This window comes from Erpetoichthys calabaricus, chromosome 10 (assembly GCF_900747795.2).
Source record: "Erpetoichthys calabaricus chromosome 10, fErpCal1.3, whole genome shotgun sequence".
Taxonomy (NCBI): Eukaryota; Metazoa; Chordata; class Cladistia; order Polypteriformes; family Polypteridae; genus Erpetoichthys; species Erpetoichthys calabaricus.
Window position 1 is genome coordinate 7,597,709 of NC_041403.2, and position 25,465 is coordinate 7,623,173.

Here is a 25,465-nt window from a genome sequence, read left to right on the forward strand (position 1 = left end):
GCTGCTTGCAATGTATAATTTTACATTTGTTTAATTGCATTTTTTAGTCTCCTGAGCATATATTCAAATAATTTAATTTTACTATGTACACATAGCAATACATTTGACGTGACTTTGGTGAAATTAGAATAAAAGTACAATGAACTGAGGGCAAACAATTATTGACTGACGTAGAGTCAAGTTATTAGATGTGGCAAAATTCATTTTGAATGAAATATAAGAGTTGGGAATCTAAACTGGATGTTCAGGAATTATTTGGGTGGGCTGAACCAAGTATGGAAAGAAATTGAGCTGTGAATTTAGCTTGGGGTGCTGCTGCAAAGGTTTTTTTATTTTTTTTTTAAATATGAATCTCTAAGTTGGGCTTTTACCGAGGATGGTATCCACCTTTGGAAGGCAAGGTGTGACAGTTCAGTGTGCTTAAGTGTGTGCAAGCTAAATTCTAAGCCATTAAATGTAAACATCAGGAATCTATTCAAAATTTAGTGGAGATATGTTAAACCGTGTATTTGCATACAGTACCAACACAAGCAGGGGTGCACAGCCGCTGCCCACTATGTGGTCACCAAACTAACTTTTGAACTGAAACATAGCCGTTTCTCTGTGCAAGTGAAGAATCTGCAAAAATATGGCATGGAGATGTTCAATGTAGTGGATTTATATACCAGCAAAACCCACATTCAGCTTTGTTTCTGAATTTGCAGGGGTTCCAACTGGCGCTACTCAGTTTGAGGAGACCAACTAAATTTCAGAATGAAACCTAGCATCTGGCATTTCCCCTTACTAATGGAGAATCTGTGCATAATTTGACTGATAAAGGTCCTGTAGTTTGGATTTGTATACCAGACCAACAAACATAACATTCAGTTTTGAAGACTATTAGAGGCATCATATATGTCGCCAAAGTCTGGTAAGCACTGAAGCAGAAGAAAAAAGCACAAGCTTTTCTGGGTTATCTTCACCTCGTTAGTACATACAGTGCATGTAGTAAACTAATCGAGTTCAACCTCCCATCTGTGAGAAATCAACTTTTTTCTTTTAGCATAGTTAACAAATGTCAAACATTTACGATTGGCTTATGCCACTTTGTGGAAGAAGAGATGAAGTTTGGTTTTGCTTGTTAGAACCAAATAAGACTGTATAGAAGGACTGATTCCTTCATTCAGGTTTGATGTTGTCTAGGGCATCTTATCTCCAGCAGTGGTCTTGTTGTCTTCCACAATGTTGTTCGTTTCTGTGTTGGTGTCATCAGTCTGCAGATATTTTTTGTTTTCTGCAAAAAGGCTTTCTTCTTACTAATTTTTTCTTTTCTGTGTTTCACCGGGTCCTCACTTTGAATGACCGTTTCTTTTTTTTTTTTTTTTCCTCTTGTTTTAGTTGGGTTTAACTGGATGGGTTTAATGTTGAGGAGCAATGAGGTGTAATGATGGGTGCTGAATAGTGGACTGCTATGCTGTTGGTGCAAACCTGGATCTTTCCTGTTATTGGCCTTTTTTTTTTTTTTTTTTTTTTTTTTTTTAAGTCCATTTTGTAAGCAGAGCCCCAGGCTGTGCACCCAAGTCACCCTGATGGCAGATGGCTGGTTGTGTTTGCAATGGCATGGAAGTCTTCAGAACTTACTAACTAAAAATGAGGGGTGAACATGTCAGAATTTGTGAGGTAATGAAGGAAATTCAGTAACTGAATCTGGATTAAGCAAGCAGCCTTTATTTTTTGTACTGTCTTTATAGTCTTCCCCATATCCATGTGGGTTTCTTCCCACAGTCTAAACACATGCAGGTTAGGTGTATAAGTGATGCTATGTTGTCCCATGTGTGTGTATACATGTTTCTGTGTATGTTCATCCTGTGATTGGTTGGCACCTTGTCTAGGGATTGTTTTTGCTCTGCACCGTATGCTTGCCTGAAGATGCTCCGGCTTCCCTGTAGCCCTGCTCAAGAAACCATGGGTTTGGAAAATGGATGGATGAATATCGAAGCACAGATCCTCTGTAAAGTGATTTTCAGTTTTTTAAATGACAGGAGCACTGGACATGGTTAATAAACTTAATCAGGACCACACAGTGGTTTATAGGGAGGAGAAGAACTGCCACACACAGGATGAAACTAGAGCAGTGTGGCTAGGATTTATATATTTAGGGCTGACAAAATGAAATAATGAGCTTTAGTTTGTCTTGGATGTCAGAAATCTTGTACAAAGCCACTGGTGTACCTCCAGTACTGCTTGAACACACTGCAGAGCTTTATTGGTGGGTGAGCACACTTTTGAAGGCAGTTCGCAAACCTTTCTCTCAGTTGCAGTCTGGTCCATATTGGCAGCTTGTGATTGTTCAGACAATGAGTGACAGCCCTTTGCTTGGGACAATAGAACAGAGCCAGTATAGTGCGCTAAACTCCTTAAGATGGTTGATTTGTGGTATAAATGGGCACGATCCCTTTACAGTAGTAAAAATATGTTAAGCTATACTAAAAATATGTGACCCGAGGATTATGCAGTGAGTAGCATCCAAGTCTGGTTACAGAGAATATGCAAAGGGTCAACTTTTTGACAATGAAGACAAGAGGTTGAGATGTGTTTTAAAGAGTAGAACTGCTACTCAAACACCTGTAACGTTTGCGTCTTTTCCTAAACAATGCTATACTTAACACAGCTTTATTCAGGACCACTAATTGGGGCCCTGCATGTCCCAGTTAATCAATTTTGTATACTGCACTTGACAGAGAGCTTCATCACAAGGCACTTCACAAGTTGCCACCTGAGTCTTTTACATTTCATGGAACAGAGTTTAGAAAAAGGAAAAATGGGGGTGGTGGGGGGGAAACAACCTGGGAGAAAAGAATAGGATTATAGGGGGAAGACTTTGGAGGGCTCACCAAAAGCAAATGAAACATGAATCATCCAATCCAAGCAAGCCATGACAGGACTTCTAGTGTACTCTTCTTCATTTTAGCTCAATGATACAGCATATCATCTGTGGAATTGGTTCAAGATGTGGAATCTACCACCAGTACAGTATCACTACGTCTAGTTTATACTGCATACTTGTTCATCCACCCGGTGTGGCATGGAGTTACTATATATTAGAAGTTTGAAGACAGAATGATAAACAAAACTAAAGATGGAGACTGAGTTCCGGTGAAACCATTTTAATATTGTGCTGGGATTTTTTTCGTGAAGACGACAATTTTTACAATATTTCTACTCACCAATGATGGTACAAGAGAGCAGTGACATCTTGCATGTTGATTAGCACATAGAATTTCACTAACCTCTATACACATGACAGTAATGACCCTATAGAACAGGGGTGGACAATGTCGGTCCTGGAGTGCCGCAGTGGCTGCAGGTTTTTGTTCCAACTCACCTTCTTAATGAGAAGTCAGTTATTGCTGATGAAGCACTTATTGCTTAAGTGACACTTTGATTCTTCATTTTAGTGATCTTGCTTGTTAAGGGTCCCCAACCTTAATTGCTTATGTCAATTTTAAACAGCTGCATTTGCTGTTTTAATGGCTCCTTATTAAGCAATAAGATGTAAATGACAACGCAGCCAGAAGTTCTCCATCTAGCTTGTTTCCATTTACATCTGTGTGTTCATCATTCACTGTTTGGTTTTAATAAAACACTTAATAGAAAAATGTGACAGACTGAAAATCAAACATTTTAGGCTTCAAACATTTGGATGATATCCTTGCAAAGGAAAAAAATCTGATATAAGAACCTTGCATTGCAAACTTGCAAGCCATAAAATTAAATAAGGTCTGCAGTTTGCAAGGATTGGTTTCTAATTAAGCAATTGGGTTGGAATGAAAACCTGTAGCCACTGCGGCTCTCCAAGACCGACATTGCCCACCCCTGCTATAGAAGATCAAGTTATGCCGAGTTGCTCCCTTGTGATTGGTCCATTTGGGTTGGCATGCATTGTCTGTGCCTTATTTGTATACTTCGTGTTCTTTGTCCTGTCTTGAAAATGCAATGGCATTTTACTTTCCTGGTTGTTGTCTAGATTGGGGGTCTCCAGGTCCGATCCGGGTGCACTACTTTAACTCTTAATGAGTCACCAGTTTCTGCTGCTAATTAACTCCATTCCCCTTAATTTTAATTGATTTGCTTTTTCTTTACATGACACCCAAGCACAAATTAAATTTGAAGTGAGTCAACAGATGACCAGCAAAGTCGGGGCCCCGTACTCAAGATAGTTTTGCTCTAACCAGTTTCCTAATTAGACTCCAATCCTTGTTAGTTAAACCACTTGTTTAATTCTATGGCTTGTTGGTGCTCTCATTCTGCCACAACAGACATTTCCAAAACTGTTGATTTTTCCTTGGTGAAAATGCTTTGTGGATCTGAGCAGATCAATGTTACTGAAAACTTCACCTTTATTTATTTCCAGATATTGTGTATGATGGGCACAGGTTAGCTGATCAGGTGTTGGCTCATTTTGTTTCTCATTGTTTGGCTGCTAATTAAGGAAAAATAAGTAAGAGGTCGGAATCTTAAATAGCAAGTACATTAAAGTTAAGGTAAAAAATTGACTGGCAGCAGCAACTGGTTACTAATTAAGGGTTAGAATGAGAACCTACAGGCACAGAAACACTCCAGGACCAGAGTTGCAGACCCCTGGTCTATATGTTCAGGTTTCCAGGGTGCTTGCGCAACTTTATGAAGAGGTACAGACTGTAACACTGCAGTCGGACATTCTTATGGCTAGATCTGGCTGGAGACTTCAAGGTGACAAGTTCAACACATTTCTTGAATAGATGGCAAGCTCTGGAGTTGTTGGAGTGGAAATTCCAAATGCCTCATTTCCTTGTCCCATCTCATTAATCACTTAATTTCCTCAGAGTGGAATGCTGAAAGTTTTTTCTTTTTTCTCCTCTTGGTTAGGGTGCTGTTAAAGAAGTGGCTACTGAAATTAATTTTACCTGTATCCTGTTCCTTAAATGTAATACCTAAGGAAGTGGTGTTTAGGTGATAGACCACACTTTATATTAAACCAGGGACGTCTGTCTTAGCCTAGGCTCCTCACTTTGTAGTTTTAATTGAAATTTCCATTTGCAAGTGTTTAAAAAATTATGAAGTGAATTGGTACAGATAATCCAGGCTGCGTACTTTAAAATGCATTCAGCAAGAACAGGGGGGCACAGTCAGTATCATAAACTTCAATATTTGCGCAAAATTTTCCATTATCATCTTGCAGAGAATCACAGACACCTGGACAAGCATGTTGTGTGGTAGAGCATAGGACTTTAGGGACCTACAAAACTTGACTCATTCTGTTTTTGGAGAAATTAGACAGATAGGATTGGCAAGCCTTGTTGGGCTGAATTGCATGGTCTTGTCAAAATGTTCTAATGTTGATAAATTAAGACCTGCCAGTGAATGGATTAGCTGAACTCATTATGATTGTGGAATAGCGACCCTCCAAGTCTGAAACAAAATTTAAAATAAAGATCTCACTAGCTTGAGATCTTCATAGCCTTGCTCAGTCAATAAGGCAAATTCTCTGATTTTACTCAAATTCTGTTGCTAGTGGACTCAGCATCACAGAAATGCCATTTCCAGACTAGATTGTTTCATACCATCACTGAAATCTGCTCTGCCAATTGATAGGTGTGTAGAGATGTAACAACCTATGCGTTTATAAATCCCATCATCAAAGCATACGACTCCCAGACTTTTTTTACATGCAGTTGATCAGCCAAGTATCTGGTTCCTTTTCTTCTCTTCCTTGCTGACCTCTTATTTAAAAGATCGATAAAACCACACCTGTGGTAAAGCCATAAAGGACATAAAATCGGTGCAACTCTCGCCACCTATGCTCTAAAAGACGCAATGCGCAATTTTCACTTTTGCGTCTCCTGAGTATAGGTGGCATAAACCCAATACAGTTGTTATGTAACCTACTGTTACACGGTAATTCACATGAGCTTGACGAAGAGGGAAGAAATATAGAAATGAAGAAAAACTGTAGGGTAAATCAGACTAAAAGCGTGTCCACAAACCAGCACATTTCTAAAGTTCATGAAGAATTAAAACCATCTCTAAAAGATTTGATCTCCATCACTTTGAGGAAATTGTAGAAATGGAAAAACATTTAACATGATAGAAACGCAACCTGGAAGGAATAATCTGATAAAAGCCAAACCATAACATCTAAATTACAAACCTCCCTTGCTGCATTTCAGGTAACTATGCAGACTTTAAAAATAAGAATAGTGAATTGCAATGGCATTCTTGAGAGGGTTACCAGAAAGAAGCCTTTACTGTTAAAAAGATCCAAACTGTGCATCTAAACCGGGACCTACCTGATAGTTTCTGGAAGTCTATTCTCTGAACAGATGCATCCGTAATTGACCATTTTGGTCACAATCAAAACTGTTCTGTTTAGCCAAAAAAGCAACACTGTCACAGAAGAACCTTATCCCAGGAGTCAAGCATGCCAGTGACAAGTGCTGACATCTGGGGCTGCTTTTCCTCCTCTGGACTGGGACAACTCCACATCATTAAAGGAGCCATACATTCGGAAGTATATCGAGAGATTCTTGAACCAAATATTATTTTATCAGCCAGCCAAAGGTGGATCTTTCAATACAAGATGAGTCAAAATTTTGTTAACATTTGAATGGCAGAAACAGTTTATTCACAAAACATACTTTGTATGTGCAAGATGATTTACAGGAATGTCTCGCTCTGTTCACCATCATGTTCGACACCCAAAAACCCAACGAGCAACAGTACCATTTAAAGACCAGTCACACGTTTCGCAGGGAATAGATGACACTACAGTCTATATTCTGTCCTTCAGGTCATTGATATCACAAACTTTCCTGCTATAACATGCGTTCTTTCACCATAACCAGAAATCACAGGGTGTCAAATTAGGGGAGTGTGGAAGCCACGGCAATGGTCCACCATGACCTATCCATCGACCTGGAAAGGTGTGGTCAAGATAAAAATAATCCATTAGTGTTAACCTAATTTTCAGTCAACCTGTATAACCATCAACCAGAACAGTCGAGGAAATCGGCCAACAAATGGTAAAGAAGATTTGAGTATTGCATTGGCCAAGACAACCATCTGACAATTGTGATCCTGTGGCAGGACCCTGAGGAGTGCAGTTTTTGCCTGATACCCAGCTGGCACAGTATTGCCAGTAGAAATGGGTAAACATTCTTCCAGATCTCGGAGACTGATTGTTGATTGTAGGAGATGTTTTCTCCAAGTTATCACTACTAATGGAGGTGCTGCAAGCTGTAGACATAAAGGGTTCACATACTTTTGCAGACATTTTTTTTTTAAAACTTTTGTTTAACTGGCAAAAAGTAATTTTGGTATAATTTACTTGGAATGTGTTTTTTATGAATTTGAGTTTATTTTAATTTCTTTACATGAATAATGACCATTCCTACAGGGTTCATATGCTTTCATGCAGCACACAATGTCTTAAGATTAAATTAGCAACAATCTCATTGTTCATTGCACCTTTCTGTAGTAAGCCATAATGCTTACAGCTATGGCTTCCATGTTTCTGGTACTGGCGTGCACAATTTACTTGCAAAGCATCATGTAGGAAGTCTTTGCAATCCTGGGAATTCTAGTCCAACACCTCTGCATTTACTAGGCTACTGTCTTTCAGCATTTAAAGCACTTTTTAAGAGGGAACATTATTTTGAACAGCTCATTTATGTTAACGCTGTGTTCCAGCAAACATGAGGAATGTACTGACTTTGCAACATTAGTTTGATCTGAAATGTCTCTCCTTTGCACAGGGAAGAAGTGAATGACAAGCTGAGGGACATGCCAGATGGAACGTTCCTGGTCCGGGATGCTTCCACCAAGATGCAGGGTGACTATACACTCACCCTAAGGTAAAAAGCACAACTGATGTTCTTATTAGAGCTTCTCCATTCACCATTTTTCACTTTACTAAGTGTTGTGACATTGTCTCTGCAGGAAGGGGGGCAACAACAAATTGATCAAGATTTACCATCGAGATGGCAAGTATGGTTTCTCTGACCCGCTGACCTTCAGCTCCGTGGTCGAGCTGATCAATCATTACCGGCATGAGAGTCTTGCCCAGTACAATCCAAAATTGGATGTCAAGTTGATGTACCCCATTTCCAGGTACCAGCAGGTAATGGACAGTCTTTGTTTTAATGTTTGTGTTTGCTTTGCTTTCTGTCTTGTGTATATTTTAATGAGCGGTTTTTTATGTACAGGACCAGCTGGTCAAAGAAGATAACATAGATGCTGTGGGGAAGAAGCTCCAAGAGTATCATTACCAGTACCAGGAAAAGAGCAAAGAGTACGACCGACTCTATGAAGAGTACACAAGGACTTCACAGGTATGCTTCCTCCCTGAGGTGTCTTACTGCATGCAACTGCCTGCTTATGTTGCCTGACTCTTGTCACTCTTATCATTCAGGAGATCCAAATGAAGAGAACAGCAATTGAGGCTTTCAATGAGACGATTAAGATCTTCGAAGAGCAGTGCCACACACAGGAGCGCTGCAGCAAGGAGTATGTGGAGCGCTTCAGACGAGAGGGCAATGAAAAGGAAATTGAGAGGTTAGCATTCCTCCAGATTTTTTATTGCCTTATCCTTTGGATGTCCATGTCGTGACAGTTTACTGATGTTTTCCTCTTTATGTGACTAGGATACTAAGAGGAAAAGTAACATTTTCAGGGTCTCTAAATTAGCCAGCAATGGTATGAGGCAGCAGCCTAGAGCACCACCATGCCACTGTGGTGAGGGTACAGATTGTGTACTTGTAAAGGCTTTGTCTCAGTGGGTGAAGTGATTAGCTCATACAAGTAAATAAAGAGAATTGAACTCACAGACTTGATCTTCAGTCAGGAGTGGGATGCCACATTGCGTCTAGGTCAAAGCTGTTTTGGGGACCTAATATCCAGCCCTTTGCTCCTCCATTTTGCTCATTGTAATAGTTGTTTCTTTGAACTGACCCTTTGATGTGAAATTTTCCATTGATGTGTTTTGTTTGGCCAGAGGTGAGTATTGACTAGTATACCCTTTAAATATGAACTCCTCTTGATTAGGACTGTTCTGTTTTTTTGTGTTTTTTTTGCCCCTGTTTTTTTTTCACCACACCCTTCCAGGATCATGATGAATTATGAAAAACTGAAGTCACGCCTGGGTGAGATCCATGATAGTAAAATGCGTTTGGAACAAGACCTGAAGAATCAGGCCATGGACAACCGTGAGACTGATAAGAAGATGAACAGTCTTAAACCTGATTTGATACAGCTGCGCAAGATTAGAGATCAGTACCTTGTGTAAGTGTCAGTCTAAGGGTGTGATGTTCACGACTGCATGTTTTGGGGTTTTGACGGGCAGAGTATGGGAACTGAAGTGAAGTGTGACCTGATCAGAATGTATGTATTCACAGCTGGCTTAACCACAAAGGTGTGCGGCAGAAACGAATCAATGAATGGTTGGGAATCAAGAATGAAAACATTGATGAGTAAGTAGCCCTCTGTTTTGTAAACATTGGTCACTTTCCATGCTTTGGGGGTAATACATGGTGTAGTTCCGGGGCATTGGATCATTCTCTTTGAGTTCATAGTTAATAAATCCATCTTGGTATCTGTTGTTTATCAGATGATGTGTGCTATATCCCCTTCCCTGGTAACACTGGGATTGTGAATATTTATTTATTTCCCTTCCAAAGTACTTATTTTGTGAACGAAGAAGATGAGAATCTTCCGCACTGTGATGAAAAAAGCTGGTTTGTGGGCGATGTCAACCGGACTCAAGCAGAAGAGCTACTCCGTGGGAAACCAGATGGCGCCTTCTTGATCCGGGAGAGCAGCAAGAAGGGCTGCTATGCCTGCTCTGTTGTGTAAGTATGGCCGTGCCTGCTGGGAGTAATGCCATCCTACACTGGCTACCCTATGCTGTGAAAATGTACGGCGTGAGTCACTTTAAGCGTGGGAGGGGATTGTCACTTGGTCCTTGGTGTGGGCCTGTGCGTGCCAGCCATGACTGGAAAATATGTTTTCTGTGAAAAATGGTGACTAGATTCTACAAGGCATGATGGGTGGAGCTTGGTTCATGCAGTGTGTATCAGCCAAAGCTGTGGCATTTCTGAGTAAGAGAAAGAGTAGTAGATAGTGCCCTGGCTGATCTGGGAGGTGCCTTCCAGAAGCATTTCCTGATTTATTTTTTTTTTAGTCATTTTGAGGTTTTTTGTCAGTTTTCTTTTCGGAGCAACTCTTGTTGATGGGGAGTTTGAATGTTTTAGTAAATTGGTTGGTCTTCGATTTTCATTTCTCTTTAAAATATGCATCTAGAATAACATAAGTCGGTTATGGATATCCACGTACCATCATGAACCTCATCCTTTGTTACTGTCTTCACAGTTGCTTATTTCAACTTACTGCTTACCAATTGAAGAAACTTGAAAACTACAAAAACCCGAGAGCAGATGGTTAAATCTGAACATGATGCAATGCTACAGACACTCCCAAATAGGGCTTAACTATGGAGATTGGGTTTGGAGGTTGGTCTTCTGCAGCTGCTTGTGTAGGTCAGGCCCGATGCATCCACAGAATGGTAGGCCCCAAGTGTATACATCACAGGGACTGGTAGTAGTGCAGTTCACAGGTTGTGCTGCTGAACAGGACCCAGTTATTGGGCATTTGTGTTCTTTATGCCCATAGTGCCAGTTTACTATCAGGGAGTTGTACACTTTCTCCACGCCACTAGCACACGAAGCTAAGTGATTAGAAAGGTAGTTGCACCTTTAATTTCTCACTCAAACAGCTAAAAAAAATTATAATTCAACACTGCTAACCGAATACAGCCAGCCCTGTTGACACTAAACCTCACCATATATTGACCTTCATTATGAGACTGAAATAATCACCACAGGGTTTTAGGAAGAACATTTGGTTTTTGATCAAAATAAATTCCAGATGAGATAAGGAGGGGAAAGTTGATGAAGGTTAGCTTATGTAGCAAGGCAATGAGCTAAACCACAAGGAAGTACACATGCACCTCAAACTCCAACCATCTGACACTTTATATTCAACTTGCACTTATAACGTAGGGTCCAAAAACCTTTTTGAGATGCACCAGATGCCAGTGAGTCTATTAAGCTTCTTGAGATTACACAGTAAATGGAACATTCATGCTGCCAGCAGTGTAACAGTGGAATCACAGGAAAAGATGAAGGCTTTGAATTTGGATACCAAATTCAAAATGGTAACACCATAAGACGCTAGCAAGTCTGTGACTCTATTATCAAGTGATTTTTGAATTGGCTCACTCAACGTTATCAATTCTGAGGGATAAGCAGTGAAAAAGTGAAGCTGTCAAAACGTCTGCTTCTATGAAAACAACAATCTAGACGCAGAAGCAGACAGGACCAGTTCAGGAAATGAAAAGGCTGATGTAAATACAGTTGCACAGCTTTTCAGTAGTATTTGGCCTGTTACGTTTGTGTGACTTGGTACTTCTATAGCACTGTGTACACTATTTATTTGATGTTGGACTTGACAACAAATGCACTCACAAAATGTCCTTTGGTCCATAACATTGTTGCAAGTCCAGATGTACCTGTATACAAGTGAGTAGCTCAGAAGTTTTGGAGTGGTCTGGTCAAAGCCCTAATGTGAACCCAACAGGGAGACCATCTCATACTTGCAGACCTACCAGTGTATCTGAATTAAAGCAGCTCTGCAATGAGGAGTGGTCTCAAACTTCTCAACAGTCATGTGAACTGAAATAAAATTTATAATTCTGAACATTGCCAATGAAGGTTCTGAAACCACATATTTCCATTGGAGGCAATTACTTTTTCCACAGGGGTGATGGGATCGTTGGTCAACTTTGTTTGTTGAACAAAACATCCCGTTTTAAAAACTGTATTGTGTGTTCAGACAGGTTCACTGTCCCTAAAATTGCATTTTGTTCTAAAATTCTGAGGCTATCGGTTATACCAGTGGTCTCAAACTCTGGTCCTGGAGGGCCACAGTGGCTGCAGGTTTTCATTGTTACCCTTTTCTTTATTAGTGACCTGTTTTTGCTGCTAATTAAGGTCTTTTGAATTAATTTGAATTGACTTGTTCTTGAAGACTCAGACCCCTCAATTGTTTCTTTTTCCTTAATTAGCAGTCAAACAATAAGATATAAAATAAAACCAAAACATAATCGGCAAACTGTCCATCACACAATATCTGAAAATAAAGAGAGATGAAGGTCTCAGGAATGCTGATCTGCTCCGGTCCCTAAAACATTTTAACTTAGAAAGGAGAAAATCAACAATTTTGGAAATGTATGCCATTGCACAATGACAGCAGCAACAAGCCTTGGAATTAAAGAACAGGTTTAATTAATAACAAGAATCGGCGCCTATGGTATCGTGAATGCCATGGTAAAGGTTTGTTTTATTTGACATGAAAGTTGGCTCATTTTTGCCAACTGCTTTTTGTGCAGCTTTCTGCTGCTCTTGCCACTGTTTTACCCACCGGTCGTCATCCCCATTGGAGTTCCCATGTTTTGTTGTGTTGCTGCCAACGTTCTGTTTGCCCACTCTGCTTCACTCACACTGATGCCCAGTTTTTCTCTTTTGCAGCGTTGACGGCGAGGTGAAGCACTGTGTGATCTACCACACGGCCCGTGGCTATGGCTTTGCCGAACCCTACAATCTGTACGGCTCACTCAAGGACCTGGTGCTGCACTACCAACAGACCTCCCTGGTCCAGCACAATGACTCTCTGAATGTGCGACTGGCCTACCCCGTCTACGCACAGATGCCCTCCTTACGTAGATGAAGGAGTTCCCCTCCAAATGCCCTCTGCCCCATGTTTCAATTTTTTTTTTTCTTTCTCTCTTTGAGGACAATTTCAAGGGCATTCTTTCTGAAGACTGCTAGATTTGCACAAGGAAGTTTTAACGTTTGTGAATGTGAAAGAGAAGCGTGCGCATATTGATGGCAAGGCAGGCTAGTCTTGACCCAGAGTTCAGGTGACCTGGTGCTACCTAAAGTCGAGGTTGACACTAATGACCTTCATCCTACACCCAATAAAAAAAACAAAACAAAACTGGATGGACCCAGAGCCGCACTTCCAGAACAATCTGTGGCTTTTGCAGGAGGAGGGAGACATGCTGGACTTTGGCTTCCTTTCTTTTTTTTTTTTTTTTTTTGTTTTTAGCTGCACCCACCACCCTGTTGGTGACACTTGGCCTGCTGGGGAGAAGACCCAAACTCTCGCTGTAATACAGAGTGCTGCTCCTGAACACTTGACGACTCCTCAGATCAAAGCACTTGCAGATTCCCTTTCATTGGTTTGGGAGTGGGGAGGGGGGGTTGATGGATGGGAGGATAGAAGTGATTATTGGAAGCCACTCCAGTGCCTTTGCCAAGAGCCCAGTGGTCCCCACGTTGTTCAGGAAAATTCTCGACAAACAAAGCTGCTTCTGCCCAAGAGCACAAAAAGGCCGTCTTTTGTGGCCGTCCATAGGGTGGAACACATGGCTCCAGAGAGGACTGATGCCACCTTGCAAGAGATGATATGGTAACTGACATCAGTCAAGGATACTTGAAATGGCAAAATGTGCCACCCCCACCCCACCCAATCAAACTTTTGGAGGCTCAATTGACCACAAAGCACTAGGGTGTTGCACTTTGGGTCACAGAAGGGTGGGAGGGGTGGGGGTTCAAAATTGTATTGCACTATAGCAAGAGGTGGGTGGGAGAGGGAGGGTGGGGTGGGGTGAGTTGGGGGAACCACATTTTACTTTTTGGTCCCTCCTCCCACCCCAGACTGAAACCAAAGATTGTGTGATCATTTTAGGTGTCTGCAAGACCACTGTGGGCATCGGGGATGGGCAGTAACAACTGGGCATATGTTGTATGTAGGGGGGTTCAGGCCTAGGGGTGGGTGGGGTTTTAGAGCACACTTTAACTTGGTGCCCCCTTTGTGCCAGTGTAAGGCAAGTTTGGCCCAAGGAGCAGCTGTCTATTTACCCCCGCTATCCCCCCCAATTTAAATCAGTATTTGCACATTTACTCTGCGTGCTCTTCTTCTCCTCCTTCCTCTTCCTCCTCTTCCTCCTCCTGTTCTGTAGCGCCGAGGAGGAAGAGATCCGCGTGCTGCGTTTGTCGTTCTCTGCTGGGCAGAAAGCGCTCCGGTTTGTCGTCTCTTGTGTGTGTTTTGTTGGGTTAGAGTGTGGGCTGAAGGGGGTGCTTTGGGTTGAGGGGTGGATTCCAAGCCCCAACATGCACCTCTCACTCCCCATTTTTATAACCCTGCCCCTTTGTGTTACTGATGCAGTTCTGATCTAGCCAGAATTTATTATAATTAACAACACACACCGATCACAGCTTTCCACAGCAAACAGTTACACTTTACTGTGCGATTGTAGTGATGTAGGAGCTTTTATTTGGATTTTATTTATTTTAATTTTTTTTTTTTTTTGCTTCTCAAAGTTTGTGCCGGGAAAGAGGCTTTATTTTTTATTACATTTGTTTTGATAAGTTTTTACCATATCTGTCTGTGTTCTTAATGCTCTTCGTTTTTGACGAGCCTGCACTGGCCTGGTCCTTTTAACTCCTTGAGCTCTGGTGCCCCAGTGGTGTGGCGGTGTCATCTCAGCCCACTCCCTCTATTGCCATTTTATTTTCTGATTCTACACTTTTGGCCAGGGCTGCCATGAGCTTTTTGTCTGCAGGTCAGCCCCTAGAAGAGGAGGGGCCTGCCTTTGTGACTGTAGTCGTCGTTCATTTGTGAGGTTGGCTTTATGATTTAAGCCAACCCTCCTGTTATAAGCCTCTTTCTCTGGCCAGGCCTGACACTATGGACTCCTGGCTCTTCTCTCTCTATCTCTTTCAATGGTACACTTTTTTTTTTTTTTTTCTCTCTGTTTTCTGTATGGCACTAGTTTGTACTGGTTCTAGAAACTTCCATGCGTTGCAAGATTGAATAATGTATCTCACTTTTCCACAGTACTCCTGTCCTGCAAAATAAAAAAAAATATTTTGTTGAAAATGGCAAGCATGTTTGTCTTTCTGTCCTGTAGGGGGCATCCTAAGGTGCTTCACTAGCTGCCATCGCCTGACACCCTAGGAAAATTGACTTTGGTTCAGTGCCGGTGGGTGCTAAGGTGGAAGGTTCCTCCCTGCACTCTTAACTGGATACAAATGTAATGGATGATGATGAGTGGGGCTCTACAATCCAAAATGGTCGCTACAATGTTATTGATTGGCTTAACACTGGCCAGCTAGGCTACTGGGAATACTGTAATTATGAAAGTACCCGAGGTAAGATGACTACCTGAAAAGTCCACTGGGGCCTCTGACACACAGAGTGACAGGTGGGCTCATGTTCTTGCCTAATGGTGTGTGACCATGAGTTACGACTGGTTTAAGTTTCCTCACTTGCCTCCATAGCAGAGAGTGCCTTGGGTATATTAATGGACTGTCAGCCATATACACAGCTGAATGAGGTCCCCTTTGTCTTTCCTGGCTCCCATCACAGCTGTGTGAGTATTTTAGTGGGTGTGGCAACATCAGGGAGTTCTGCCTAGTGGGTGTGGCCAAGTTTATATTACCATGTAGATGGGGTAGTTATTTTTAATGGGTGTGGTTCTCACTGGTTGTGTGGGGTTAAGTAATGGTGGCTCTTTTGGGGACGGGCAGCCATCTTTGTGGTGGGTATAGTTGAGTCAAGGTTAGTTTCCATCTAGTGGGTGTTTCCTTATTGTAGAGGGTGTGGCCACTTTGCTACTTGGTGGATGTGGATAAGTCAAATTACTGTTCCTAGTGGGTGTGGTTAACCTCTTTAGTGTTAATGCTTACCCATGGAAAAAATGAGCCAAACATTTAAATCTATCTATCTATCTATCAAAACCTCACCATAACGGAAAGGTGTGTCGAGTGTCCGGTGCTGTACTGATGCAGATTTAATTGCATGTTCTCCATGGGATATGTTTTGAAGCCGTCACCGACACACAGCCTGGCATCACAATATGGACAGTGCAATTGTTTTTGTGCACTTATTTTGTTGGGTAGAATGTCTGTGCCTGATCCGCACAATCAATGTGCTGTGGTTGGTTGTAATGTTGGCTCTACAGCTTTTTATTTATATACTGTTGTGGGAGTTTTTTGCTGAAGGCTCCACCACACTCAAATACTTTTTTTTTTTTTTTTTTTTTTTTTTTTTTTGCTGTGTTATTTTTATCCACAAGATGGCAGCAGAGTAAATTGGGGCTTAACATTCCATATCGCTTTGAATTTAGTTAACCCCAATCCTACTCGAAATTCACCGTCCAATGCCAAGCAGGATAAATGGCATTGGCACTTGTGGGTGTGGCCCTGTTATTGCAGAGGGTGCCCATGCAGTGTGTACTATGGGATGGAGGTGGTAACTCAAGTTACCATTTCTAGTGATTGTGGCCACAGCTGGTAGTGTGTGATGGGTGGGGTTAAATGAAGTTGTGGGTGTGGCCCAGTTATTGTAGATGCTTGCCATATACTTGCTGTCTGCTCTCTGGTGGGTGTGGTTAAGTCGTTACTATTTTTATCTGGTGGGTGTGACCATACCGCTGGTAGTGTGATGGGCGTGGCTAAATGAAGTTGCCACTTGCATCTAGTTGGTGTGTCTTAATTTCTGTATTAAATGGTGGGTGTGGCTAAATGAAGTGCCCGCCCACTGGGTCACAGGTGTTAAGGGATTACATGATGGTGCCATTTGTGTCCTGTGATGGCTGTGGCAGGTGTGACTGATTTAATCCAGCAGTTTTTCTTCTCATGCCGCCTTTGGCAGTGGAAGTTTCCTCAAGGATGCAGAAGTGGGCACTGCTGAAAAGAAACAGAAGGAAAAACGGTCATAGAGGGGTAGGATAAAGGTGGGTGGAACAGCAGGAGAGGTTTGTGTGGTGCTAGGACCTTCCTAAGCTCAGAAGTGCTGAAGTGGGCATCATTTGTGTCTGCTGAAGATTTCTCAGGGTAACTCTTGGCACAGCAGGATGAATGGAGGACTGCCATGTGAGGGACGCCACCAAAAGAGTTGCCTCCAGTGCTTCTCCACCTGCATGCCACATCTATGGCTGTCTTTCTGGTGTGACATGTCATTCCTGCCATTATGTGACCTTCTCTGTCCTCGATTTGCATGATGACAGAAAGTGCAAGCTGAGGAAAGTGGGCTTGGACCCCGGGTAGTGCTGTGAGCTCCCTTTACCCTCAAGCAGACCTCCATTATTCACTGCTGGGTTTTTGGGACTGCAGCTGTGATCCCAGGGACAACATTTGGGCAGAGTTGCCCTCTATCACCGGGTCCACTTGCCTAACCCGAACCAGTTGAACCCGCACCCATCTGGACTGTGGGAGGAAAACCTGGCAGAGCTGAACAGGGCACTGTGACAGAACCAACTGCTATGCCACGGCCTGGGATCTAAACCACAGTTAATTTATGCACGGCGGACGCACCGAGGTGCATGCGCACTGCGGCCTTGATGACCGCCCCAGAGTCAAACGCAGCGGCTTCGCAGAGTCAGTAGGTGACGCCTAAACAACACAACCTGTACAGTCATGGATACAAACAATGAACGAAGGCGCCCACACAAAGAAACTGCGGCCTTGGTGCCCGCCCCAGAGTCCAGAGTGAAACACAGCGGCTTCCCAAAACGCGGCGGCGCCCGCCCCAGAGTCAAACGCAGCGGCTTCCCAGAGTCAGTAGGTGACGCCTAAACAACACAACCTGTACAGTCATGGATACAAACAATGAACGAAGGCGCCCACACAAAGAAACTGCGGCCTTGGCGCCCGCCCCAGAGTCCAGAGTGAAACACAGCGGCTTCCCAAAACGCGGCGGCGCCCGCCCCAGAGTCAAACGCAGCGGCTTCCCAGAGTCAGTAGGTGGCGCCCACACAACACAACCTGTACAGTCATGGATACAAACAATGAACGAAGGCGCCCACACAAAGAAACCGCTTGAGTTCAAATAGGGTTATTGAATTAAATGGAAACTTTACCATGCCTACGACCTGTGAACTACACCTGAGGTAAAGCGTGCACGGCAGGTTATACAGCCGCCCGGACGCGACCGCCCACACCACAGCATATACCCTCCATGATATTTCATCACGCAGCGGCTTCCCGCCGTGGCGCACGCCCCAGAGTCGAATGCAGTGGCTTCCCAGAGTCAGTAGGTGGCGCCCAAACAACACAACCTGTGAGCTACACTTGCTCTAATCCACTGTGCCAGTCATCTAGATCACATAACGGTCACAGACTCAAACCCAGGGGCTTCCCCGACTCAGTGGCTGGCACACGAACACCACAACCTGTAACCTACACTTGCTGTGCTCCACTCTGCCAGCAGTCGGTGTCAGCAAAGACAACAGAATCACGTCTCCACAAAACGAAACTGCTTTAGTACAGATATGCTTATTAAGTTAAATGACATTTCCCAGACGCACCCACCCTCCATGATATGTCATCCTTCCAAATATCGGACGGAACAGAAACTGATTGCTATTCTTGGATTTCCGATTCGCTAGCGAATCGCGGGCTTACTTGTTGGCATTATAATTCAGATGCCACTCATACTCATGTGGGCACACTCATATGAGGGCAGCAGTGACCCCGTGGCTCTCTGTCCAAGTTTCTGATTTTGCCAGCTCTGAAAGGTGCTCTAGACAACCATGAGGATACTGCAAAGGAGCAGGTGGGTGCTGACTTGGGCATATGGGGGGTGCCTCCTGGAGTCGCTCAGTTATTATGGCAGTCATTTTTATATTTTCCTGATGGACACGGCTGCAGCCTACAGGAAGGTGGAAGTGGAGGAGGAGGAGGAGGACCACAATAGCTAAGGTAGCTGACTGTCCTCTTCCAGAGCGAGACAATGCAGCAGCGCCACCTTTGGGCTTTCTGGGTGCTGTGGTTGCTTACTCTGCAGTGCCTGAGCACATCTAGCACATCTAGTGGAGTCTGGGTGGACTGTGGTGATACCGATAGACCGAGAAAGTAAAATAAGAAATGTGTGGCTAGCGTGGCCATGGCACAGGTGAGGATTTCAGGTGACTTCTTTGTGACACTGCCTGCCTACTTCTATTCATTCTATTGCTTTCATTTCCAAGCTGTCTGGCACCATTATTAGTTTTCACTTTGGGGGTATTAAGATTGTGCGGTAAGCTTAAATCAGGCCTGGCACAATCAAGTAAGATGAGTGGGCAGGACCTGTGTCACCAGTTTACAGTGTACTTGGTGGTGGCTTAGTCGGTGTGACAGAAAGGTCAACACAAGTGGCATGGGCTTTGCCACCCTTGGGCAAGTCTCAGTGCTGCACAGTAGCCAGAAGTGATGAATATGTGGTAAAGGCCTGGTACATCCATGCTTGTGCCTATCGTTATCCTGATGGCTGGCACAGGCATCTCTTTCATACCCTCTAGTCCATTGCCGACCAAACACTGCCCGCTACTCTATATAAATACCCGTGGCTCCAGAGAAAGAGGAGTCCTGGCACCTCAAATCCTAAATAAAGCAAGTGGCATAATGCTAAGGCAGCAACTGATGCCACGGCGCCCACCCAGTTGCTGCTCATTTTTCAAGATCTGGAAATACGTGTGTGGCCCGGAGAACTGCCATCATTGGAGAATCGGCACTGGCAACAAGACTCATGACCTAAATAAACACATCGGAGAGGCGCCATGCCATCCCTGATTGGCTGAGTGCGGTGGCAACAGGGATCCAATCAGCTTTCAGCTGGGCTGTGTGTGGCTGAGCCAGCGATGTTTCCAGGTAGATCCCTTTAAATCTGCTGCAGCACTCAAGTATCTCACTCTGCCTCCAGCGCCCACAGCAGCGGGTTCCCGTTGGCAGCATCGGTCCATCACTCCTTTGTTTCGGCAAACATAAAGCCCAACCAGGCTCCTTGGGGTGCCCTTCACCTAGAACACTTTGTGGTGCTCCCTCCTGGCAGGCCTCTGCTCAGACTGCCCTTTGTGCCATCTCCAGTTCTGGCCAACGACAAGGTAACCTGCTGGGCCGCAGTCTAGTGGTCACCCAGCCTCACTGCAGCCTTCTGATTTGCCCCTCTTTGTGCGCCACCTGCCTTCACCCAAAGTCCGCGTTGTTCAGGATCTGCCTGTGGCACCCACCCCTGCCAGCTTTAATTGTCAGTGTTTGCTGGTGGTGGGCAGAGAAGCAATGGGTAATCCCCCCTTCCTACGCAATAAAGCAGCTGGCATCATCGGTCACATCTGCCCTGGCGGGTGGTAAAACACTGGGGGTACCTTCACTTTTCTTTCTAACCTGTTCAGTATCCGTGGCCACCATTCTCTAAGCTATCAGTGCCAAACGCCCCCCTGACCCATTCTCTCCCACTAACGCTCTTGCCACCCCAGCTCTGCTCTTAAAGCCCACCGGCCCTGAGACACTTTGTGTCCTTCAGTTTTTTCTGCAGACCTCCGGCACTTCAGCACTTCCCCTGCGCCCCCCTCTACTTGTACCCCTGGCTATCAGTCCGCTGCTCTTCTCAGCCTCTCCTTGCCCACCCCTTCCACTGGCACTCCACTCTTTCCTGCCCCCCTCTCTTCTCTTTTCTCCTCGGCCCCCGCTCTTCACTTCTCTTGTATGTCCCCCCCTTCTCTCTGCTCCCCCCCCACCCCCCGCTCTTCTCTTTAAACTCTTTTCTTTTTTTTCTTTCACCCCTCCCTCCATCCCCCCACCCCACGCCACCCTGGTTGCTCCTCTCCTGTATGTTTTGCAACAGCCAATCACAGGTCGAGGAGCATCTGGGCCAGAGCCAATCAGCTGGGAGTTGCTATGTTGTGCAGTCTGCCTCGTGTCAGCGAGCGGGTGTGCACGGTGCCCACCTCAGAAGCTAATGCTGAACCTCGAGCTGCCCACTCATGTTTGGGGGGTTTAGTTGTGAACCCTTGCCACAGCCCCAGTGCCCCGGCTTTGCCCCCCTTGCCCCCATAAGCCTCATCCCACCCTGTGCTCTGGTGCTCTGAGCCCATTCAGTCCCAATTAGCCAAACTCTGTCCATTTACTGAGCAGCATTTGGCTGTGGCGATGTGTGCTGAGGCTGACGGGACCTTAAATCCTTGAACCCCTGTTCGTGTCCTTGTTGGGGTCTCCAAGTGTGCAGTTTACCTGTTCTCTTTATGTACTTGAGGATGTGACGTGAATGGGCAAGCACCCCCTATAGGACTGGCTCCCACCCTGCACCTTGGACCCCTGACAGTTTGGTCAGTGCTAAGGAGTCACCCAGATGCTCCCAGACGTGCTCGGTCTGAGCTCACAAGACGGCTGCCGTCCATCTCATTGTCTCAAAGTGGTGAGTGCATCTGGAGGGGCACAGCTGGATGTAAGAATGGGGCGGGGCTGGGGGGTCTCCATCATACCACTGACCTAGAGGTGGACGCCAGGGCCAGACCCCTGTTTTGTGGCTCTAGCAGTGCCCGCTTGGGGTGCTTGTCTCATTGGCGCTGCTCAGATATGAAAGTTTCATGAAGGTTGCAGAATTTGGGCTGCGCTGCCGTCTCTCGGCTCTCGTCTCTCGCTGTGCGTCTCGCCTTCTGACTAAAGCGCCTTTGAGCTTCACAGGGGGAGCGCTTTAGAAGACGCGCCTTATAAAATATGAAACACGATTTACTTCAAAGAAACTCCAACTTTCTTCTTTTTCTTTTGCTCCTTTTACTCAGAAACAGAAGGAAGCTTCCAGAAGGAGGCTGGCTGAATGAACTCCGGCACGGCCTCCGCTCCCTTCATTCCTCATCAGTCATCACTTGAAAGGCACTATATAAAATGTCTGCGCAATTCTGGTCTTTTTCTTTCCTTCCATGATGTGGCACCTCAACCCAGGAGCCTGCAGTGATGAGCCATTCCAACCCTGAGGGGCTGACATGATGGGGTGGTCCACGATTCTGTAACGGCGCCCCCATCAGGTGGGGGGTATTATAGCTGGCCATGCCAACTTGTCCATTTAGGGAGTTAATGCTGAAAACTTGTGCCACTAGGGGGGCAGCACACAAGAGATGAGATGGGAGATGCAGTGGGACCCCATAATGAGCATCACATGACCTGCACGCCCCCCCAGCACACCCACCCCCCTCCAATGCTACGTCCAATTAAACAAGAAACACGTAAACACCACCCACCACATATAGACTGGCAGGGTGACACTGGATTAGCAGGAGGCCCGCTGTAATTTACAGAGATGTGTGGGATGACACTGGATTGGCACAGGGTGACAAGGACCCGGAAGATAAATGTGACCCAAGGGACATCGTCAAAGTCATCATCTTCAGAAGGACATTCAGATTGGACCGGATCATCAAAAAAAAGGGGACCTGCACCAATTTAGAGGGACATACAGGATTACAGGACACTGACAGACAAGTGATGGCACAGGAGGTCACAAGTGACAAAACAAGGGACATACACGATTATACAGGACTAGCTGTGTTACTCGTCTAAGACGGGTTAAAAAATCGAAGTAATCAATGCAGACCTCAGCGTACTGATGTTTACAGTGCACCATCTGTTGGAATATATTTTGTAATGCCTGTAATAATAAAGTGCATTGCATTTGTCTTTCTAACAGATGGCGCAATGCATTACTACAATTGTTTGTGATGTACCATCTGTTGGAATGGCAAATGCATTGCCAATGTCTCTGTTATAGACCATTTGGTATGCGATTCGTAAAAGCAGTTTTAATGTTTGTGATGCACCATCTGTTGGAATGACAAAGGCACTGCCTTTCATTATTAAAAATGTTAGTGATGCGGCATCTTTTGGAATGAGGGCACATCACCAACATTTTTAGTAATAAAATGCATTAGATAGATAGATAGATAGATAGATAGATAGATAGATAGATAGATAGATAGATAGATAGATAGATAGATAGATAGATAGATACTTTATTAATCCCAAGGGGAAATTCACACACTCCAGCAGCAGCATACTGATACAAAAAACAATATTAAATTACAGAGTGATAACAATGCAGGTATAACAGACAATAACTTTGTATAATATTAACGTTTACCCCCCCGGGTGGAATTGAAGAGTCGCATAGTGTGGTGGAGGAACGATCTCCTCAGTCTGTCAGTGGAGCAGGATGGTGACAGCAGTCTGTTGCTGAAGCTGCTCCTCTGTCTGGAGATGATCCTGTTCAGTGGATGCAGTGGATTCTCCATAATTGACAGGAGTCTGCTCAGCGCCCGTCGCTCTGCCACAGATGTCAAACTGTCCAGCTCCATGCCTACAATAGAGCCTGCCTTCCTCACCAGTTTGTCCAGGCGTGAGGCGTCTTTCCTCTTAATGCTGCCTCCCCAGCACACCACTGCGTAGAAGAGGGCGCTCACCACAACCGTCTGTTAGAACATCTGCAGCATCTTATTGCAGATGTTGAAGGACGGCAGCCTTCTAATGAAGTATAGTCGGCTCTGTCCTTTCTTGCACAGAGCATCAGTATTGGCAGTCCAGTCCAATTTATCATCCAGCTGCACTCCCAGGTATTTATAGGTCTGCACCCTCTGCACACAGTCACCTCTGATGATAATGGGGTCCATGAGGGATCTGGGCCTCCTAAAATCCACCACCAGCTCCATGGTTTTGCTGGTGTTCAGGTGTAGGTGGTTTGAGTCGCACCATTTAACAAAGTCATTGATTAGGTTCCTATACTCATCCTCCAGCCCATATCTGATGCAGCCCACGATAGCAGTGTCGTCAGCGAACTTTTGCACATGGCAGGACTCCGAGTTGTGCTGGAAGTCTGATGTATATAGGCTGAACAGGACCAGAGAAAGTACAGTCCCCTGTGGCGCTCCTGTGTTGCTGACCACAATGTCAGACCTGCAGTTCCCGAGACGCACATACTGAGGTCTGTCTGTAAGATAGTCCACGATCCATGGCACCAGGTATGAATCTACTGCCATCTCTGTCAGCTTGTCCCTAAGGAGCAGAGGTTGGATTGTGTTGAAGGCACTAGAGAAGTCCAGAAACATAATTCTTACAGCACCACTGCCTCTGTCCAAGCGGGAGGGTGATCAGTGTAGCATATAGATGATGGCATCCTCCACTCCCACCTTCTCCTGGTATGCAAACTGCAGAGGTTCGAGGACGTGTTGAACCTGTTGCCTCAGGTGGTGAAGCAGCAGCCTCTCCATGGTCTTCATCACATGTGACGTCAGGGCGACAGGCCGAAAGTCATTCAGCTCACTAGGACGTGATACCTTTGGGACTGGGGTGATACAAGATGTTTTCCAAAGCCTCGGGACTCTCCCCTGTTCCAGGCTCAGGTTGAAGATGCGCTGTAGAGGACCCCCCAGCTCCGATGCACAGACCTTCAGCAGTCGTGGCGATACTCCATCTGGACCCGCTGCTTTGCTGGCACGAAGTTTCCTCAGCTCTCTGCTCACCGGCGCTGTTGTAATTATGGGTGGGGATGTCTCTCCTATGCTGGTATCAGCAGAAGGATGGGTGGAGGGTGCAGTACTCCGAGGTGAGAGTGAGAGTGGGTTAGGGTGGTCAAACCTGTTAATGAAGTTGTTCATCTGGTTTGCTCTCTTCACGTCTCTCTCTTGATGGTGGTACCCCGCTTCGAGCTGCAGCCAGTGATGATCTTCATCCCATCCCACACTTCCTTCATGCTGTTATTCTGCAACTTCTGCTCCAGCTTTCTCCTGTACTGCTCCTTCACCGCCCTGAGTTGGACTCGGAGTTCCTTCTGCACGCGCTTGAGCTCATGCTGATCACCGCCTTTAAAAGCCCTTTTCTTCTGGTTCAAAAGGCCCTTGATGTCACTTGTAATCCATGGCTTGTTGTTAGCATAGCAGCGTACTGTTCTTACTGGAACTACAATGTCCATACAGAAGTTGATGTAGTCAGTAGTGCAGTCAACAACCTCCTCAATGTTCTCACTATGTGACCCCTGCAGGATATCCCAGTCTGTAGTTCCAGTCTCTCAGAGCCTGCTCTGCCTCAGGGGACCACCTCCTGAATGAGCGTGTGGTTGTAGGTAGGACCCTCACTCTTGGTTTGTAGTGAGGCTGAAGCAGAACCAGGTTATGATCTGCTTTCCCAAGTGTAGGCAGCGGGGTGGCGCTGTATGCGTCTTTAACGTTTGCATACAGTAAGTCAATAGTCTTATTTCCCCGGGTGTTACAGTCCACATACTGGGAGAAGGCAGGTAATGTTTTGTCCAGCGTCACATGGTTAAAGTCTCCAGCGATTAGCACAAGCACCTTGGAGTTCTGTGTTTGTAGTTTAGCAACAGCAGAATGGATGATGTCACTCGCCGTCTCCACGTCTGCCCGAGGAGGGATGTACACGATAACAACAATGACGTGTCCAAACTCTCTGGGCAAGTAATAGTTACACAGACTTAATGGCCAACAGTTCGATGTCCCTGCAGCAAGTGGAGACTTTGACGTTAACATGTCCAGAGTTACACCACTTTGTATTGACATAGAGTGCGAGTC

The 25,465-nt window shown here is 44.9% G+C and overlaps 1 protein-coding gene across 3 annotated transcripts in view; it reads left to right on the plus strand.

Moving 5' to 3' along the window:
• The window catches only part of pik3r3b (phosphoinositide-3-kinase, regulatory subunit 3b (gamma)), a 172,619-nt gene extending 159,677 nt beyond the window's left edge, over positions 1-12,942 (plus strand). For all 3 annotated transcript variants that reach the window (XM_028810807.2, XM_028810808.2, XM_028810809.2), the window contains 8 exons: positions 7,773-7,871; positions 7,957-8,137; positions 8,223-8,348; positions 8,429-8,571; positions 9,121-9,297; positions 9,411-9,485; positions 9,693-9,863; positions 12,600-12,942. In XM_028810807.2, coding sequence (XP_028666640.1) covers positions 7,773-7,871; positions 7,957-8,137; positions 8,223-8,348; positions 8,429-8,571; positions 9,121-9,297; positions 9,411-9,485; positions 9,693-9,863; positions 12,600-12,798 — 1,171 coding nt within the window. In that variant the 3' untranslated portion in view covers positions 12,799-12,942. The remainder of the gene's footprint in view (positions 1-7,772; positions 7,872-7,956; positions 8,138-8,222; positions 8,349-8,428; positions 8,572-9,120; positions 9,298-9,410; positions 9,486-9,692; positions 9,864-12,599) is intronic.
• The last annotated feature ends 12,523 nt before the right edge of the window (positions 12,943-25,465 follow it).